This window comes from Octopus sinensis, linkage group LG1, assembly GCF_006345805.1.
Source record: "Octopus sinensis linkage group LG1, ASM634580v1, whole genome shotgun sequence".
In the NCBI taxonomy this organism is placed as follows: domain Eukaryota; kingdom Metazoa; phylum Mollusca; class Cephalopoda; order Octopoda; family Octopodidae; genus Octopus; species Octopus sinensis.
In genome coordinates, this window is record NC_042997.1 from 175761212 (window position 1) to 175780910 (window position 19699).

General features: G+C 37.0%; 1 protein-coding gene across 2 annotated transcripts in view; it reads left to right on the forward strand.

Moving 5' to 3' along the window:
* The window catches only part of LOC115232602 (choline transporter-like protein 2), a 104843-nt gene that overhangs the window by 68774 nt on the left and 16370 nt on the right, over positions 1 to 19699 (forward strand). For both annotated transcript variants that reach the window (XM_029802579.2, XM_029802587.2), the window contains exons 5-14: positions 3444 to 3531; positions 4271 to 4405; positions 6050 to 6113; positions 6955 to 7090; positions 7239 to 7322; positions 8270 to 8382; positions 9848 to 9979; positions 10359 to 10458; positions 15361 to 15453; positions 15732 to 15831. In XM_029802579.2, coding sequence (XP_029658439.1) covers positions 3444 to 3531; positions 4271 to 4405; positions 6050 to 6113; positions 6955 to 7090; positions 7239 to 7322; positions 8270 to 8382; positions 9848 to 9979; positions 10359 to 10458; positions 15361 to 15453; positions 15732 to 15831 — 1045 coding nt within the window. The remainder of the gene's footprint in view (positions 1 to 3443; positions 3532 to 4270; positions 4406 to 6049; positions 6114 to 6954; positions 7091 to 7238; positions 7323 to 8269; positions 8383 to 9847; positions 9980 to 10358; positions 10459 to 15360; positions 15454 to 15731; positions 15832 to 19699) is intronic.

The window sequence follows — 19699 nt, forward strand, 5'->3', positions numbered from 1 at the left end:
ATACTACATTAATATTCCTTGCACTTTCCGTTGCATTGTTGCCTTTATTGAACTCATAAAACAAAATATGCCAAATATTCTCCTTTGTCACTTCCATTATAACTTTGAAAAAATCAAAGCATGCGCTAAGTATAAGGACAAGGTAAAATTACTACCTGCTTTTACAAGTTGATGCAGGTAGTTTATCCTGTCCCTCTCCAACTTTTAGTTCATGCAATTGAAAAAACCGCATTATTTAGAGGATGACCCAATACACCTAGTACCATAAATTCTAATTGTTTTTTATTGAATTTGAGAAGCACTTATCCTTGAATCTTACAGAAAGGTCTTCAGTATGTGTAATGAATCAATTTTGCAGGAGTTTTCTTCCTTGGAAAATTCTGTACTATTTCCATTTAGCCTCTCTATAGTATAACTTAATTTTATTTTTAATTCTATTTGAAAGGAATAGTTTTGTATTTTTGATTTGCAATTTCGTGACATAGACAGCATTTTAATATTCACTCTCTCTCTTTCTCGCGCACACAAGAAAGATAAATGTCCGAAACGTTAAATTCTTTCATTCTTCACACACTGAACCCTTCCATGAACTCTCCAAGTGTTGATACATGTTTATATTACTCTTTACTGCAGTATGAAGTGTTCCTTTGCATTTGTTTCTTAACAGATTCTTTGTATGTAAGCGACTTTGTGCCACGTGACAGGGGAAGTGTGCATGGGGTTTTAGATTTCTGTCAGGATATTTGTGAATGAACAAATGTCATCTTGGAAGTGTTCAGGAAGCTTATATAATTATCTTGTCACATTACTTTTGTGTCAACATCAACTGCCAGAAATTCTATAATAATCTGCCACTGTTTGTGACCAACAACTATTAATAATTTCATTTCATTTTTTTTCTCTCTCTCTCTCTTCTATTTCATTTTAAGATACTGTTTTGTTATTGCTTTCTGTTTTTTAATATAATTACTTGTCAATAACCTTCACTATCAGCCTTTCTCTAAACATTTGACACATATCAAACAATATTTAAGGATTAACAGCTGTGATAATAGTAATAATAGTGGCGACAGTTTTGTTCTATGTTGATGACGGGAAGTACCTATGGTAGAAGCAGACTGAGGGAAATGTATACCAAGAAGTGAGATTTGATCTGAGAATATCAAGGACCTTCACATATAACTAATATAGGGTCAAAATGGAAATATGCAGGGCTGCAGATACCCATCTCTTTACCAGCAGGAGTGGAGTATATTAATATTAGTCAGTGTCAGAGTCTCAGTATGGTTGCCTGTTTTGCCAGAAGCAGCAGTTAAACCCCCTCAAATCCCACCATTATCACATATTGAATAATTAGTTCTAGATATACAAAAAAAGATGGGTGGTCACAGTTGGAATGCCTTTGATCACATTCATTTGCTGGATTAAGGCTAATATACAGGATTAACAATAGCAACGAATATATGTATGTCAAAGAAAAAGAATGATTTCTAATGTGGGCACCTGGTCTCACATTTGGTGGAAGTATATATTCAGTAATATTGATCCCAGAACAGACTGGTACTATTTTATCAATTCTGCAACAATGAAAAATGAAGAAGACTTAAAAGAGAACTTTAATTCTGAATGAATAATCATACTACAAAACTTGGCAGTCTTGGGTTAATCTAAAGCAAAGGTAAAAGACACTTACTCAATATGCTGCACAGTGGGATTGAACCAAGACCTTGGGATTGCAAAGTTAACTTCTTAACCATTCAGCTATATTGTATCCACAAGCGACAATTGAATCAAGATCTTAGTAATTTTTGTTTTGCTTTGCTTAGTTTAGTCTAGTATCTTGTTTATTCTAATTATTTGTTGATTACCTTAATTGATACTTTGACAGACACTTTAAAACTAAGATGTTTTAATATAATGAGTTTTGAATTAGCCTTTGATAATTAGAGCTTCTATTAAGATGTAATTGATTTGTCAAATACATGGTTTTGACTCTACTGCTTTTCTTGTCCTCTCTCATTAAATTTAGTTTCAATTTTAAAACTCTGTTTCTTTACAGAGTTATTCTGGAAACATACAAGATAGTCGAGACAAATTCAGGTGTTTTATTTCTGCCATGTAATCTTGATTTCTGATAAATATAGATAATTAGACAGGACAGGAATTCATCTAAATTTTTAGTAATTATTTTCTACTGAATTTGTTTAATAATCAGTAATTATCATTAAAAGTTAATTCTTCAACTTTTGAATTTGAAGCACCTTGTCACTCATTTAATTTTTCCTTTCAGTTTATTTCCTGTCTTCGGAGTAATATCTGCTTTACATAATGTGTAATATGTGTGTTTGTGTAGATATATGTTTGCTTCTCGATGTCTCTGTATGTTTCCTTGTATGTCAGTTGGTTAAACTGACAGTGAAGGTTAGACAACCACCCAAAGGGTTGATGGTTCACATTGTACTAGTGTTGCTGTGCTGTCGTAATATTTGTTGGCCCAGTTCACTTAGCTGTAAATAATTTTCCATCATTAGTACAGTCTTTCATTGATTGCAAGCAGTAGGCTTCTCTGTATAATTAAAGAAGAATGTCATTAGTTTGAATTGCTGAGTTCAAGTTTTACTATGGCACAAGACCATGATATGTGCCTTCACATCACATTCTAATTTAACTGACTTTATCATCATTTTGTCAAAGTATAGAGCATGATTGGCCAAGTGGGTAGTGTCCCAGGCAGTTTATAACCCATCCACAGTACTGCATTATGTCTGTAGTAAGGACACACATAATAGATACTTCAGAGAAGGAACAACTTGCTACACCAATCAGTGATGGCACTGTTGAATTTGTGAATGATTTGTTAGCTTGCATTGCCAAGTTCAATTCTTCCTGCAGGAAATCTACTTGCAATAGGCCAGCATCCTATCAAAAGGAATATTTACCTCTCCTCTGATTCTAAATATGAAAACCAGAGATAAGTACCAGGTCATATAGATTGTTGTGCTTAAGAAAGGACTAACTGAACATGATGTCATTATATGTGGGCATGGTTACATGGTCAATCTCTTTTCTATTTAAAAATATCCAAAGTTCAAGAAAAGCAACATAGACTTGTTTGTCAATAATCTGCTCATTGTTAGTATTATACATAAATTTAGCACCTGTTAGACAACTGAGTAGATCTGTCAGCCTGCTAGTTTTCATGTTAGGGAGAAGAATGGTTGAATCACTTTAAGACTATATACACTTTCCTTTGGCATTAAAATTCATATTTTTTTTACAAAATTTGAAATAACTTTGTTGTACTTTTGTCTTTTTTAGTGTAAAAATATTAGTAGTATTTGTTTTCAAATGGTTAGAATAAGTAATTTATTGAGACTTAAATGTGATTTCAAATTTCAGATTGTCATTCCTGTGAATGATTTTTTTGTTTTATTCTTTTTCAGTGACAGACCAAAGCTTGTTTTCTTTGACTTACTCACTTGTTCAAAAATGGGTAGAGATGTTGAGAGCCTTGGATGCCCCACACCTCAGGTTAATAAAATTATGATCTTATACATATTTTGTAGAGTTTTTGTATTATTTTAAGTTTGAATTTCCAGGTTAGGGATTAGGGACACCTAAAATCCTAGGCCTAGTATTTTTGCAGGATGGAACAATGCTGTTCAAGAGAACTACATGCATGGAAATATCTTCAACTAAACCTGTCTGAGATGTTGACTAAACAACAAAATATCCTGCCTACACCAATTCAGTGTCCATCCATTATTAATTTGTGGGCTTGTGTTGGACAGCTGCTATATCACATGTATGACAGGTTTGGCCATTAGCTAAGTCTGTCATGAAGATCGACCCAACATCTTTTCTGGCAAGGAAAGGCAGCTAGTCATCCTGCCTGGTGGTTATGGCTAAGTCATATAGTAGGTAAAGCCAAAAAGTTTGATGGCAGGGCTTTTCCTTTCTGACCAAGATTACAGCTACTTTAAATACCATTTAAAGAAGGTGGAGAAAGGCTGCTACCTTCCATTGTATTTCATGTAAGTTGGATGAGAGTAGCAAGGTTGATGTTAAATCAGCCTACTATGGTTATATGACAATAAGCAGATGGCAGAAATGCTGGGAATGAGCAATTTTATTTTTGAATTTCTTTAAACTTGAACACTGACTGCTAAGATGGATTTTCAAAATAGTCCCTAATTGGGAAGTTTGTTATTGTAAATTATGTCTAACCTACAAAGTTTCAAGTAATATTTATTCATTTATATTTTACTAGGTGTGTGTTAAAGAATGTCCCACTGAAAATTATGTCTACTTGGAGTCTGCACAGGAAGAAAAAGCAAACAGAAATAAAATACTTCAGAAGGAACGTGAACGCCTTATTTGTAAATATGGTGTTGATCGTATGAGTGTAAGTAGATTTCACTGAGAATTAAATTCTGATCTTTTTTCACTCATTGACCAGAAAAAGATTGAAGGTGTATTTATAAATGAAATTTATTGTAACCCTTTAGCATTCAGATTACTTCACCAAATGTAGTGCTTATTTATTTACATTGTCTTGAATTAACCATGTATTGTCTTACAGCTGTGAGATTTCAGTGATGTTATTGTTTATTTTTAGACTGACATTCTAGAGTAGGTATAAGAGGACAAATCTGGTCAGTTTGAACATAAAACAAGTGGAATATTTGGGTTTGATATGGCTGGTCCGAATGCTAAAGGGTTAATTTCATCAAGTAGTTGATTGTAATTACTTTTCATCTTTCATTTACATTCAGTTATCTTATTTTTCTGATATTAAAACATTTACAATATCTCAAAAGAAGAAAAGGGATTGGCTGTTAACATTTCCTTATAGGCACTTTCGCTATAATGGTTTCCAGTTGTATGTTCTTAATATTAATATGCTTGTTACATGCTGAGAGCTGTCCTTTCTGCACATCAGCTGTTATAACATATAGTATAAAATAGGAAAAAATTTTAATATCATTTATTCTGAATTCAGTAATAAGTATCATATATTTTGGCACAGTCATATAAAATCTAGTGATTTTGATGGGGTTTTTATTCCATAGTATTTAAAGTTTTACCTCATACTCTCCGTCTTCTCTGACATTTAAAAGTTCAAAAACATTGTCATCGTAATCCATGAAACACGATTCCTTAAATAATATTGACTTATTTTGTCCAGTCCTATTGCCAAGATTTTTGTATGGATGAAAGTGTAGTTGATTTTATTGTCCACCCCATCAACTTATGTTGACCCCAGAAGCATAAAAGTTTAAATTGGCTCAAGATTTGAAGACTAAATACAGGGCAACTAAATATTTGTTGGATTCTACCTTCTGTTTCTGGGGTTCATGGTTGTCCTATTACTGTTTTTATGTTATGTTTAGATCTAAATACGTGTTTCTTCTTTCATTTACTGCTTAGCAAGTCTAAACTTTAAGACAATTACTGACTGCAGTGGTTGACAATATTATCCTTTGCCATGATATTGCTGTAAATGAATTATTGATCTCTAAAGGAGAAACAAGCAGCACAGCATAAATCTACAATGTTATGGATGCCACAGGGTTTAGGATTCTTTAGTACTTAGATTATTACAATTACCAATTGCTTGTTCATTGCAAATCTATTATAAATTGTTGTTTAACTTGAAGTTAGACCTCATCAGTCATATGATCAGCCTGCCTTTCTCTTTTTCTCTCTCTCTCTTCCTGAACCTACTGTATCTAATAGCAAACAATATGAGGAATCCTTTCTTTTTCTACTTAAAGATGCTAGGTATGATATGAGGGAAAATTAGCTACTATTAGCAAGTCAAGCAACCACATAGTTTCATTGATTTAAATCAATCGTTTCTTATGATACTACTTTGAAAAAGTTGTGTGGCGATTAAAAATACTTGAGATAAATGCATATTTATTAATGCCAAAAATTGTTATTTCATTTTAATTAAGTGATTGCTGAGTAAAATTTGTTATATCTGTTGAAATGTTTTTACTTTTTAATTTAATTATCTGATTCGTTTATTGATTATTTATTGCAGGAAAACATTCAGGACCTTGTCAGCCAAGGACTTTGTACTGCTTATTATGTGAAATCAATTTCAGGTACAATTCTACTTCTTTTAGTATTAGTTTTGACAGAAACATGCATTTTGTCATCTTAATTACTTACTATTATTATAATAATTGCTTTCAGCAATTTCTAGTAATTTCTATGCATTTATTTCTTTGTTCTCATGTTCTTTTGGTTTTTTTTCCCCTCACCTTCTATTTGTGCCCTGGGCTGATTTAATCAGTACATGTCACTTGTTATAGACATATTTACAAAAGAAATAAGCAAAGAATTGAGGCATGGTGAAATGTAGTTGATCGGTGTTCTTTTCTTTTAAGTTGCTGTTATTTAGCCTTGGGTCAGTGCTAATTGAACATGTACAATGAGGTGAAACACAGTAGGGAAGAAAGATGGGTGCATCAAGTGAGTTTAGGTTGACATAGTACAAAGTTGTCACATTGTTAGAAGAGAAGTAACTCACTCAGGACCTCTGAGAAGAATTTTGTCAATGGACACAGTTTCTTCTGGGCTCTTTTCAGAAGATCCTAATCTTCAATATGTACAAACATTTCTTGACATCCCTGGAAATTCCTAGGCTTGGGTACAGTGTATCTCATTGCTTGCCATTCTCATAGACCTTACAGTGACCATTGTACAGCAATAGGAAAAAGCTGTGAGAAGATACACAACAGACTAAAAGACAAAAAGTTATTGATGGTAAATGGGCATTTGCTTTGTCTGATGAATTCTTTTATTTTTTGTTTTTTTTCCCCTTTGTTTAAATGATTTAGAACTGTCAACTTTTTGTATATATTTTTATATTCTCTCTATATTTGTATTTGGACTGTAATCGCATGTTGTTTATGAAGGATTAATATCTTCTCTTCATTCCAGTTGCCCATCGCTGTATCCCTGCTGTGTTTAAATCAAATAGCATGTATGATGTTCTTCAAAGTGGCAATAGTACAGTTAAATTGATGTCTAAAGATGGTGACAAAATCACACCAAATGCTTTGGCTGAAGCAACAAGGTACTAAGCATTTTTTTTTTTTCAGTCATAAAAAGACAATTCTTTGATTTAATTTTTCTTTCCTGTTTTCTAATTTTTTAAATTTATGTTATTCACTATGAATTTACTTCTCAGATGATTTGACTTTTTATTTTTCTCTTCTTTGTAGATACCTCATTGAATTTCACAAATTTCAGGAATATGGAGAGATGATATTCAGTGACATTAAAAATTCCTGGCTCCTCATTGTAGTGTAAGTGTTCTCTCTCTCTCTCTCACACACACACACACATTGATTGATTGAAATAATATAGATGTAGGCATAGGAGTGGCTGTGTGGTAAGTAGCTTGCTTACAAACCACATGGTTCCTGGTTCAGTCCCACTGCATGGCACCTTGGGCAAGTGTCTTCTACTATAGCCTCAGGCCAACCAAAGCCTTGTGAGTGGATTTGGTAGACAGAAACTGAAGGAAGCCCGTTGTATATATGTGTATATATGTATGTATGTGTGTGTGTGTGTGTGTGTATATGTTTGTGTGTCTGTGTTTATCCCCCCAACATCACTTGACAACCGTTGCTGGTGTGTTTACATCCCCGTAACTTAGCAGTTCGGCAAAAGAGACCGATAGAATAAATACTAGGCTTACAAAGAATAAGTCCTGGGGTTGATTTGCTCGTCTAAAGGCGGTGCTCCAGCATGGTCACAGTCACATGGCTGAAACAAGTAAAAGACAGTAATGTAATAGCACCAAATAAATAAATCAGAAGTTTGAATTGAGTGTATTAATTTTATTGTTTTTGAATGAGCCACTTAAATTTATACAAACCTCAGTTCACCTTCTGTAGAATAAATAGGAACTAGGATTTTCTGAGAAATTTTAACTCTGATGGACTAGTTTTGTCCATTTCTAAAATAGCTAATACTGTCTGATCTGAATACCAATACTCTGGATTACTGTCTTTTAAAGAAGAGGTAACTAGTATTTCATTTTTTGAAGAAGCGTTTAATCTGATATTTGATTGAATAGCATGTCTTTTGAATTTTATGCTTTCAAAGATTGACTTGTATGCTATACAAAAGTTGTAGTCCGATACTACTATATAGGGTTGCAGTCAGATACCATATGAAGTTGCAAGTCATTTCCTTGATTGAGCTGTTGTTTTTTTCTTAGTTGCTAATTGAACATTTCTGCTTACAGATGCTTCCTGATTGCTGTGCTGATATCCTTGGTTTGGGTGATTTTACTGCGTTGTATTGCAGCTGTTCTTGTTTGGGTGACACTTATTGCTTTCTTTGCATTACTTGGATTTGGTAAGTGTTCTTCTTCTTATGATAATGGTTTCAAATTTTGGTACAAGGTCAGCGTTTTTAGGAGAGAGAATTTGTTGAGTATATCAACCCCAGTGTTCAACTGGTACTTATTTTATTGTTTGTTCCTTCTCGAGCCATGCCTAGCTCATAAGGGCCAGTTTCCTGGTTTCTTGGCGTATAGGTTCCCCGCCAAGATGCAGGAGGAAAGAGTAAGAGAAAGTTGTGGTGAAAGAGTCAGCAGAAGTTCGCCATTACCTTCTGCCGGAGCCGTGTGGAGCTTAGATGTTTCGCTCATAAACACACACATCACCCGGTCTGAGATTCAAACCCGTGATCCCTCGACCGCGAGTCCACTTCTCTAACAACTAGGCCATGTGCCTCCACGACTTATTTTATTGACCCCACCAAAAGGATGAAAGGCAAAGTCAACCCTGATGGAATTTGGACTCAGAACATAATGAACTGGAAAAAATATTGATAGTATTTTGTCCCACACACGAACAATTCTGCCAATTTACTACTTTAAAGATAATAATAATAATGATAATAATAGTTTTAAACTTTGGCACCAAGCCAGCAGTTCCTGGGAGGTTGCAAGTTGATTACATCAACCTCAGTGTTCAACTGGTACTTATTTTATCAACCCTGAGGATGAAAGTGAAGTCAACCTCAGCAGGATTTGAACTCAGAAAGTAAAGACAGACAAAATGCTGCTAAGCATTTTGCTGGGTCTGCTAACGATCCTACCAGCTTGCCACCCTAATAATAATAATAATAATAATAATAATAATAATTATGATTTAAAATTTTGGCACAAGGCAGTCGTCTCGGCAGAATTTGAACTCAAAACATAAAGATGGATGAAATGCTATTGAGCATTTTACCCGACGTGCTAACCACCTTGAAATAATAATAATAATAATAATAATAATAATAATAATCCTTTCTACTATAGGCACAAGGCTTGAAATTTGGAAGGAGGGACTAGTCAATTGCATCGATCCCAGCACTTTATTGGTAGGATGCCCTACCTAACGCTAACCACTTACAGACTGTGATGAGTGCTTTGTATGTGGCACCAGCACCTGTATCAGTTTTGCAGTGGTGGACAGGTCTTCTTGGTTCAGCAAGGCACCAGACATCTCAGTCCTTTGTCATCTTCTAAACTTAAATTACTATTATTATTGCAGTATTATATTCTGAGTTCAACCTGTTCATGTTGACATTGACATTCATCATTCTAAGTGTTGATAAAATGGAGGGCAACTAAATCAATAATATCCTTCCTGCCAAAATTTTTGGTTTTGTGTTTACAGTTGAGATCGTTATTAAAAATAATTTTATTTTCAATTTGTGGCATTTAGTATATCTTCTAAGGACAATATTTTTCAAATAAATTTATCTACCTGATTTAACAGACAGCTATTTCATCTAATTTATAACCTTTTATTTGTTTCCTTTATAGTCATTTACTATACATTCAATACTTATGTTGAACTTAAAAATTCTGGTAAAGAAAATGATTTTGGTCTCACTCCTGCATTTGCTGGCAACTTTGAGTATTACCTTGGTTTGGAACAGACCTGGTTGGCCGCTGGTGAGTCTTCGCTTTTTTTTACATAAAGATGCAATTGTGAATAAATTGTGTATTCTACAACATGCATGCACACACACACAAATATACACACACAGTTGCTTCAATTTAATTCATATGCCTGAACAAATTAACTATAAGATTTTCTGTGTAAAATTAATGATTTCAACATGGTTTCAACCTTTTCAACTTACGATCTACAAATGATTTAAATTGGAAATTAGTAGACTGCTTCTTTTTTTATTCTTAGGGCTTGGATTTCTTTTAATAGTTGCAAGTTTTTCTACTGATTCACAACATAATGCAACACAAAAATTAAAATCAGTCCTTCATTATGGACCAAATATATACATTTTCTTTTTTCTCCATTTTTATTTTTCAGGTATCATATGTTCAGTTATATTTGTGGTGTGTTTGCTTTTGCTGATATTTGTGGCTAAGAAATTGTGCCTTGCCATTGAACTCATTAAAGAAGCAAGTCGGTAAGAGGCAAAGCAGTTTCTATAATTTATTAATTGTGATATCGAAAACTAGTCATCAATAATGATAATATTCATCAACACAACCATGATGCCTCACATTTGACCCTTTAGCATTCGGATTACCTCTCGGGGCCGGTGCGCATTGATGCCGTCGAGAGGTAGGCCCCGAAACGGCACGCATTCTCTCCTGATGACCCCATACACTTGCTAGCTTCCAGTATACAGAGCTTTTAACTGGTAGCACTTGCATGTGCAAGTTGTTTGCAAGACATGTCAAATGTTAGACTTATTTATTCACATTGTTTTGAATTATTCATACATTCAAAATTTTGATAATGTGATTGCTTCTTTTTAGTGTTGAGTAGGTGTGAGAGGCCAAATCAAGCCAGTTTGAACTGAAAACATGTGGAATATTTTGGCCAGATATGACTGCCTTAAATGCTAAAGGATAAAAGAAGAAAGCTGGAATTATTACATTCATATGCTCCAAATTGTTAACTGAAACGCATAGCTGACCTGTTCTCCAAATTTTTGGTGAACTTAGAACAAGTTAATAACAATAATAGTTGTTTTTAACATGGGCACAAGGCCTGAAATATGTGATTGTGGGATTACTGATATTATTGACTCAACTGGGCCTTAAGTTTATTGTCTCCAAAGATTGAAAGGCAAAGTTGACTTTGGCAGGGTTTGAACTCAGAATGTAAAGAGCAAGCATGTGTGGCTGTGTGGTAAGAAGCTTACTTCTCAGCCATATGGTTCCAGGTTCAGTCCCACTGCATGTCATCTTGGGCAAGTGTCTTCTACTAAAGTCTCAGGCCGACCAAAGTTGAGTGGATCTGGTAGACAGAAACTGAAAGAAGCCTGCCGCGTATATATTTACTCTTTTACTTGTTTCAGTCATTTGACTGCGGCGATGCTGGAGCACCGCCTTTAGTCGAGCAAATCGACCCCGGGACTTATTCTTTGTAAACCCAGTACTTATTCTATCGGTCTCTTTTGCCGAACCGCTAAGTGACGGGGACGTAAACACACCAGCATCAGTTGTCAAGCAATGCTAGGGGGACAAACACAGACACACATACATATATATATATATATACATATATACGACAGGCTTCTTTCAGTTTCCGTCTACCAAATCCACTCACAAGGCATTGGTCGGCCCGGGGCTATAGCAGAAGACACTTGTCCAAGATACCACGCAGTGGGACTGAACCCGGAACCATATGGTTGGTTAGCAAGCTACTTACCACACAGCCACTCCAACTCGATATATATATATATATATATATATATTTATATATATATATGTGTGTTGCAAGATTCCTGTAAAATCATGGTATTGAAATAGTTAATGTATTTTAGAATGGGTTTTTTTTTTTTTTCTTTTGATGGTGCTCCAGCATGGCCGCAGACTGTAAAACAAGTAAAAAAAAATAAAGCAATAAACACTTTTACAATTCTGCTAGATACTGTTTATTAAGGCAGAATAATATTGTGCTTAGTCAGTAGTGTGCTGACTCACAATTTCTCTCATTAATGAAATTTAACCTCTTGAAAAGTGAGAGTGTAGAGGTTAATATTATGTGCAAAAATTGTGAAGGAGAAAAGAGGGGAAGAGGTGGTTATGAAGGAATTAATGGAAGAGAAAAGGGAGAAAGGACAGTGAATAGTGTGGTAGGTGATGTGATAGAGCGGGAGAGGGATGGTTAAGTTTGTAGCAAAAGTCAGGTCAGTTGAAATGGGAGTAAGGTGAAGGGTAGTTAAGGCAGGGTGAAAAAGTGATGAATAAAAGAAATAATGAAATAATACATACCACAAGTAAGGAGGAGGGAATGAACTAGCAGTCTGGACAAATTGGTGAGGAAAGTAAGGAAGAGAGAGATTGGTCAGAATTGGAAAGAAAAATGCATATCGAAAGCAGTCAGATTAATATAGTTTGTAGGAAAAGGGACACTTTGTTGAAGTAAACAAGTGCAAGAACTACGTGTTTTAGCAGCATTGTATATACAATCTTATACACAGTGTATGCACAAATTATACACAACAATTAAGATCAAACAGTATACATGTATACATACACACACACATAACATAACATAACTCTAACAAAAGTAGAAAAGAATATAAATAGAATGAATATATTTAAAATAGGACAACAGTGTGTTCAGCACAGTATTAGGTGCAGTGTAAGTCTTTAAAAGACTTTGTTTGTATTAAAATCTTCCGTCTTAGTTTCATATGTAAAAACCTTTAAGTTTTACTCTAAACAGCCAACTTTCATACTCAATGAATGAAAAAGTGATGATTTTTTTATTTACAATCTCTGAATTTTTTTTTTTTTTTTTCATTATTTTGAGAAATCATCATTATCAGTTAACATCCATCTTCCATGCTGGCAGGGGTTAGAGAGTTTGACTGTGGCATCAGGCTCCTTGTCTGCTTTGACATGGTTTCTATGGCTGGATGCCCCTCCTAATGCCAACCACTTGCAAGAGTGGAACTGAGGGAAGTGACAGGTTAAAGTATAAATAGAAGGCGGCGAGCTGGCAGAATCATTAGCACACCGGGCAAAATGCTTAGCAGTATTTCGTCTGCCGCTACGTTCTGAGTTCAAATTCCGCCGAGGTTGACTTTGCCTTTCATCCTTTCAGGGTCAATAAATTAAGTACCAGTTTACGCTCTGGGGTCGATATAATCGACTTAATCCCTTTGTCTGTCCTTGTTTAGCCCCTTGTGGGTAATAAAGAAATAGGTATTTCGTCAGCCATTATGTTCTGAGTTCAAATTCCACCAAGGTCGACTTTGCCTTTCATCCTTTCGGGGTCAATAAATTAAGTACCAGTTACGCTCTGGGGTCGATATAATCGACTTAATCCCTTTGTCGGTCCTTGTTTGTCCCTTCTATGTTTAGCCCCTTGTGGGCAATAAAGAAATAAGAAATAGATGTCATTACTAAAGAGGAGATACTTGGCTACTACAGTAGGAAGACAAATGAGAGAAAGATGGACAGTCAGCATGAGAGAGAGAAATAGATGGTGTTGGAGATGCATCAGGAGTGTGGGGACCTACCCACAAGGAACAGTGGTTGTGGAAGTATAAGTGGTATAGAGGGGGACAGTAGGGAGAGTGTAAATGAAACAAAAGTAATTGGAATATTTTGGTAGTACATTGTTATTAGAAAATAATCATATAAGGTTTAAACTGATAATTATATTTCAGTATTAGTAACAACTCTGTTAGACTACTAACTGCACAACAGTATTTTATTTCATTATGGTTATAAGTTCAACTATATACCCCCACCACTCTAAAAATTAACTTTTTGTTCACATTCAAAAAAAATTAGTATTTATTTTGCATGAGAGAAATCAGTAAGTAGAGAAGAGGAATTAATTTCATATAAATTATGAAGATACTGTTCTAAGAATTGAAGAGGAATCTGCTGTGTGTAATTATTATTTTATACCAGATTTCTTCTGCTTAACTTTAATTAAGTCAACTTCCCTGTGGTTTGTTTTCTAGGCTAGAGTTTATAAATAGGGCAAGCCTTGAAAGGCTCAGTTTGTGGTGACATTTGCCAATGAAATTGAAAGCTAGCAGGGTTCAATAGCATAATTAGGGAATGCACTAGGTGACATAGGTTCAAATATCATTCTACAATGACTACTCCACTGCCTACCACCACAACTTTATGTCCTGTTTTCCTGCCTATGCAGATCTGTATATATTTTCACTGGAAAGCCACTGGTTAACTCCCAAGGAATTGATACTGCAGCAGGATTTTACTTCTCAGTTGATGGAGGTTCTTTCATCTCACTTAAATTGTTGATATTCATGTGAAAGACATACTGTCACAACTTCACATTTCTTTTTTTCCTAAGATTATATGGCTTTTGTGCCCAGTTACAAAGAAAGCAATATAATAAACAAATATATTGCTTGAAGATTCATTTGTTATAATTTATATTAACAGTTGAATAGATCTTGTAGTTAAATCATTTAGGTACATCATCATCATCGTTTAACATCCATTTTCCATGCTTGCATGGGTTGGATGGTTCGACCAGGTCTGGGAAGCCAGGAGGCTGCACCAGGCTCCAGTCTGATCTGGCAGTGTTTTTACAGCTGGATGCCCTTCTTAACGCCAACCACTCCGTGAGTGTTGTGGGTGCTTTTTATGTGCCAGGGGAGGCTGGCAACGGCTACAATTGGTTGGTGCTTCTTACGTGCCACCGGCACAGGTATCCAACTATAATTTCCATTTGATTTTTATTTGATGTTGATGTACTTGACTCAATAGGTCTCCTCAAGCACAGCAGGTTGCCCTACGATCCAAGGTAAGCACAGCAGGCTGTTCTGCATTCCAAGGTACTTTGGATGGGCTGGGGCTGCTATGTGAAGCTGGTGCAGGAAACAGCCATGAACTCACATCATTTGTCGGGTCTTCGCAGTCACAGCATATCTCCAGAGATCTCGGTCTTTTGTCATTGCTTCTGTGAGGCCCAACGTTCGATGGTCATGCTTGACCATCTCATCCCATGTCTTCTTGGGTCTACCTCTACCCCAGATTCCTTCAACTGTTTGGGAGTGGCACTTCTTCACACATCTCTCCTCATCCATCCGTTGTACATGACCATACCAGCGCAAACGTCTCTCTTGCACGCCACATCCAATGCTTCTTATGTCCAGCATTTCTCTCAGGGCACTTTGAAAGTAATTTGCTATTTGATATATAACTGTGTTTGAATATAGCAGTTGGTCCTTTTACATAAACACTGTTAATACTTTACAAAGTTAGCTAGAAAATTTTCTACTTTCCTTGTTTCCTTGGCACCAGTGTGAACTGTCATTATTTTAATACATCTTTAAAAAAAATTTTTTTTAATTTTTTTGTAGTGCTTCAACAGCCATGATATTCACATTCATTTGGCCATTTGTGCCATTCTTACTGGAAGCTGGAATTCTCTTTTATTGGATTACCAGTGCAATGTATCCTTTCACCATTATTTATGTTTTACCTATTTTCACTACCCGCACTCTTGAAACTCGCCCTTGTTCCATATCATTGACTTGCCTTTTATTCAATTCAATCTTGATTAAAAAATACTCAATCAAGGACCAGGCAGTGGTGTTAAACTGGGGAACAAATTATTACTTAAATAATGGTTTGTATTTTTCATTTTTAACACTATAGTGTCATCATTCATAATATTAAATAAATGGTATGTAAACTCATCTCAAAATTTTATTTCCTTAATGAATGTAAGATATCTTGCTACCATGGGCCGACCTGAGACCTATCGTAATGTTGTCAATATTAGCCATGGAATGAAGAATTTGTCCAGAATTCATTGTAATAACCACAATGTAAGTATTCCTTTTGTCTTAGCTAAACTATCTAAAAGATTTATCATTACCATCATCATTTAACGTCAGTTTTCTATGCTGGCATGGGTTGGGTGGTTTGACTGGTAAGCTGAAGAGCTGCACAAGGATCCAGTCTGTTTTGGCTTGGTTTCTATGGCTGGATCATCATCATCGTTTAACGTCCGCTTTCCATGCTAGCATGGGTTGGATGATTAGACTAAGGGCTAGCGAACCAGATGGCTGCACCAGGCTCCAATCTTGATCTGGCAGAGTTTCTACAGCTGGATGCACTTCCTGACGCCAACCACTCCACAGCGTAGTAGGTGCCTTTTACATGTCACTGGCAGGGGTGCCTTTCATGCGTCACTGGCATATGAACTTCCCTTTTGCTCCCTGCACTCCCAGTTTTTCATTTAACAGCCCAAAATGAACAAATAGTCCAAGCAGAACTATTAGTCTGTGTCATAATGATAAATTTCACATGCACATAGTTAAATAAAAGGTTATTCTAGCAAAGTGTCATCATCTTCCTCATTATTCTCATTTGATGTCCGCTTTTCTGTGCTTGCATGAGTCAGAAGAAATTTGTTGAAGCAGATTTTGTACTGCCAGATGCTCCTTCTTGTCACCAACCCATACCTGTTTCCTAGAAAGGGAATATTTTCCCATAGTAGACTTTTTTTTTTTTTTTTTTGAAGACTCCTCTAGTATGATGATAATGCTCATTTACAACCATCATCGGATGTCTAGACAAAGGTGCACATCCACAAACATACATACAGATATATGTATGTATGTATATAATATCTGAGTAATAACCTTATAGCATGCTTTACAAAGCTCCTCAACAGGTGTTGTCATAGGGCAGGAATTCTTCTTTTACTTGATATACATTTGGAAATCCATTAGTATTTGAAGAAATTATACAAAAAAAATTATAATACAAGATGGAATGAACAGGCTTTAATCCAAATCACTACAATTTCTGTGTATTAGTATCAGCTTCTAATTGTCAAGTGTTTCACATTTTAATGCAATAATGTGCATAACATGTGAAACATTCAGCAATTACTAGCTGATACTAATGCACTGAAACAATTGTTGTGATTTGCATTAAAACCTGTTCATTCCATCTTCTTGTATTATATACATACAAACACATATATACAGAGCAGGCTTCTTTAAGTTTCCATCTACTAAATCCATTTACATGGCTTTGGTTGACCCAGGACTATAGTTGAAGACTACTTGTCCAAGGTGCCATGCAGTGGGACTGAACTCAAAACCACATCATCATCATCGTTTAACGTCCGTTCTCCATGCTTGCATGGGTTGGACAGTTCGACCGGGGATCTGGGAAGCCAGAAGGCTGCACCAGGCTCCAGTCTGATCTGGCAGTGTTTCTACAGCTGGATGCCCTTCATAACGCCAACCACTCCGTGAGTGTGGTGGGTGCTTTTTACGTGCCACCTGCACAGGTGCCAGGCGAGGCTGGCAACGGCGACTGTGTTTCTACAGCTGAATGCCCTTCCTAACGCCAACCACTCCGTGAGTGTAGTGGGTGCTTTTTACGTGCCACCTGCACAGGTGCCAGGCGAGGCTGGCAACGGCCACGATCGGATTGGTGCATTTTACGTGCCACCAGCACGGAAGCCAGTCAAGGCGACGCTGGCATCGGCCACGATTCGGATGGTACTTTTTACGTGCCACCGGCACGGAAGCCAGTGAAGGTGGTGCTGGCATCAGCCACGATTTGGATAGTGCTTTTTACGTGCCAATGGTTGAGAAACCATACAGTTGTAGCTATTTTGTAGTTTAAATACAAAACCCAATGCAAATAGAGCTGCACTGTAAAGTGTAGTGAGAGCACACAATATAAAAAAGACTGTTAAAAAATTACAATGATAATGAAGCAACAGCTGTTACATGATAGCCAGAAGCATAATTATGGTGACATGATCTTCAAACATTGTGACAGCAGCACCTAGAGCAATAACATCAGCTGAGCAAAACTGTAATTATAATTGCATTAATCTAATACACACACTCACACACATATTTTTATACTTGTGCCCACACATAAATAAGTAAAGACCCCCTTCAGTCATGAATGACCATGGGATTGCACCTAGAAAGTTACCCTCCTAGACACAAGTCCGGGCGAGGTTGTTTATGGAAGACCAGCAGTCGCCCATGCATACCGGCCTCCCCTCTCCACGTCACCGATGTTGTCCAAGGGAAAGGCAAAGGGGCCGATACAGCTTGGCACCAGTGATGTCGCAACTCATTTCTACAGCTGAGTGAACTGGAGCAACGTGAAATAAAGTGCCTTGCTCAAGAACACAACACGCAGCCCGGTCTGGGATTCGAGCTCACAACCTCACGATCGTAAGCTCGACGCTCTAACCACTGAGCCATGCGCCACACATAAATAGTACTGATATAATTAACTAAAACTGACTTGGCACAATTTATGAATTTAATATTTTTTTTATTTGCATAAACTACAGTACAGATACTACATATAAGTATATGAGGCAAGTGAAAGCGAAGTCGGAATCAAACTCGATTGCGAAGACCTGTTGAGGCACGTGAAATCGAAATCAAACTCGGTGACTGGCATCTGTTGCTAGTGGAGCGCTAAGAGTACCATACGAGTGAGATCGTTGCCAGAGCAACAAACTGGCCTTCGTGCCGATGGCACGTTAAACACACCATTTGAGCATGATCATTACCTGCGTCGCCTTACTAGCACTTGTGTTGGTGGCACGTGAAAAAAAAAACAAAAACAAAAAAAAAAAACATTCGAGCAAGGTCATTGCCTGTGCCACTGGACTGGCTCCTGTGCAGGTGGCACATAAAAAGCACCATTTGAGCGTGGCCGTTGCCAGTACCACCAAACTGGCCCTTGTGCCGGTGGCACGTAAAAGCACCCACTACACTCTTAGAGTGGTTGGTGTTAGGAAGGGCATCCAGCTGTAGAAACTCTGCCAGATCAGATTGGAGTCTGGCTCGCCAGACCTCAGTGAAATCATCCAACCCATGCTAGTATGGAAAGCAGACATTAAATGATGATGAAAAAAATGATGGGTGTGCTGAAAGTGTAACTGCTAGAGTAAGAATAGCCTGGACAAAGTTTAGAGAGCTCTTACCCCTGCTGGTGACAAAAGGCCTCTCGCTCAAAGTAAAAGGCAGACTGTATGATGCATGTGCATGTACAGCCATGCTACATGGTAGTGAAACTTGGGCTGTGACTGCTGAGGATTTGCGTAAGCTCGCAAGAAATGAAGCTAGTATGCTCCGATGGATGTGTAACGTCAGTGTTCATAATCGACAGAGTGTAAGTACCTTGAGAGAAAAGTTGAACCTAAGAAGCATCAGTTGTTGTGTGCAAGAGAGACGTTTGCGCTGGTATGGTCATGTGATGAGAATGGCTGAAGATAGTTGTGTGCGAAAGTGCCACACCCTGGCAGTTGAGGGGACCTGTGGAAGAGGTAGACCCAGGAAAACCTGGGTCGAGGTGGTGAAGCACGACCTTCGAACTTTAGGTCTCACCGAGGAAATGACTAGAGACCAAGACCTTTGGAAGTATGCTGTGTGTGAGAAAACCCGGCAAGACCAGTGAGAACAGTCAAAATCAAAATCAAACCAAATCAATTCATATATCAGAAAGCAGAACCAAATTGAGGTCGATCAACAACTGGGAATTGCAGCTGTGGTTAAGCGAACCATCCGATCGTGGTCGTTGCCGGCGCTGCCCCGTCTAGCCTCCGTGTCGGTGGCACGTAAAAGCACCATCCGTTCGTGTCCGTTGCCAGCCTCGCCTGGCCCCCGTGCAGGTGACACGTGAAAGCACCATCTGTTCGTG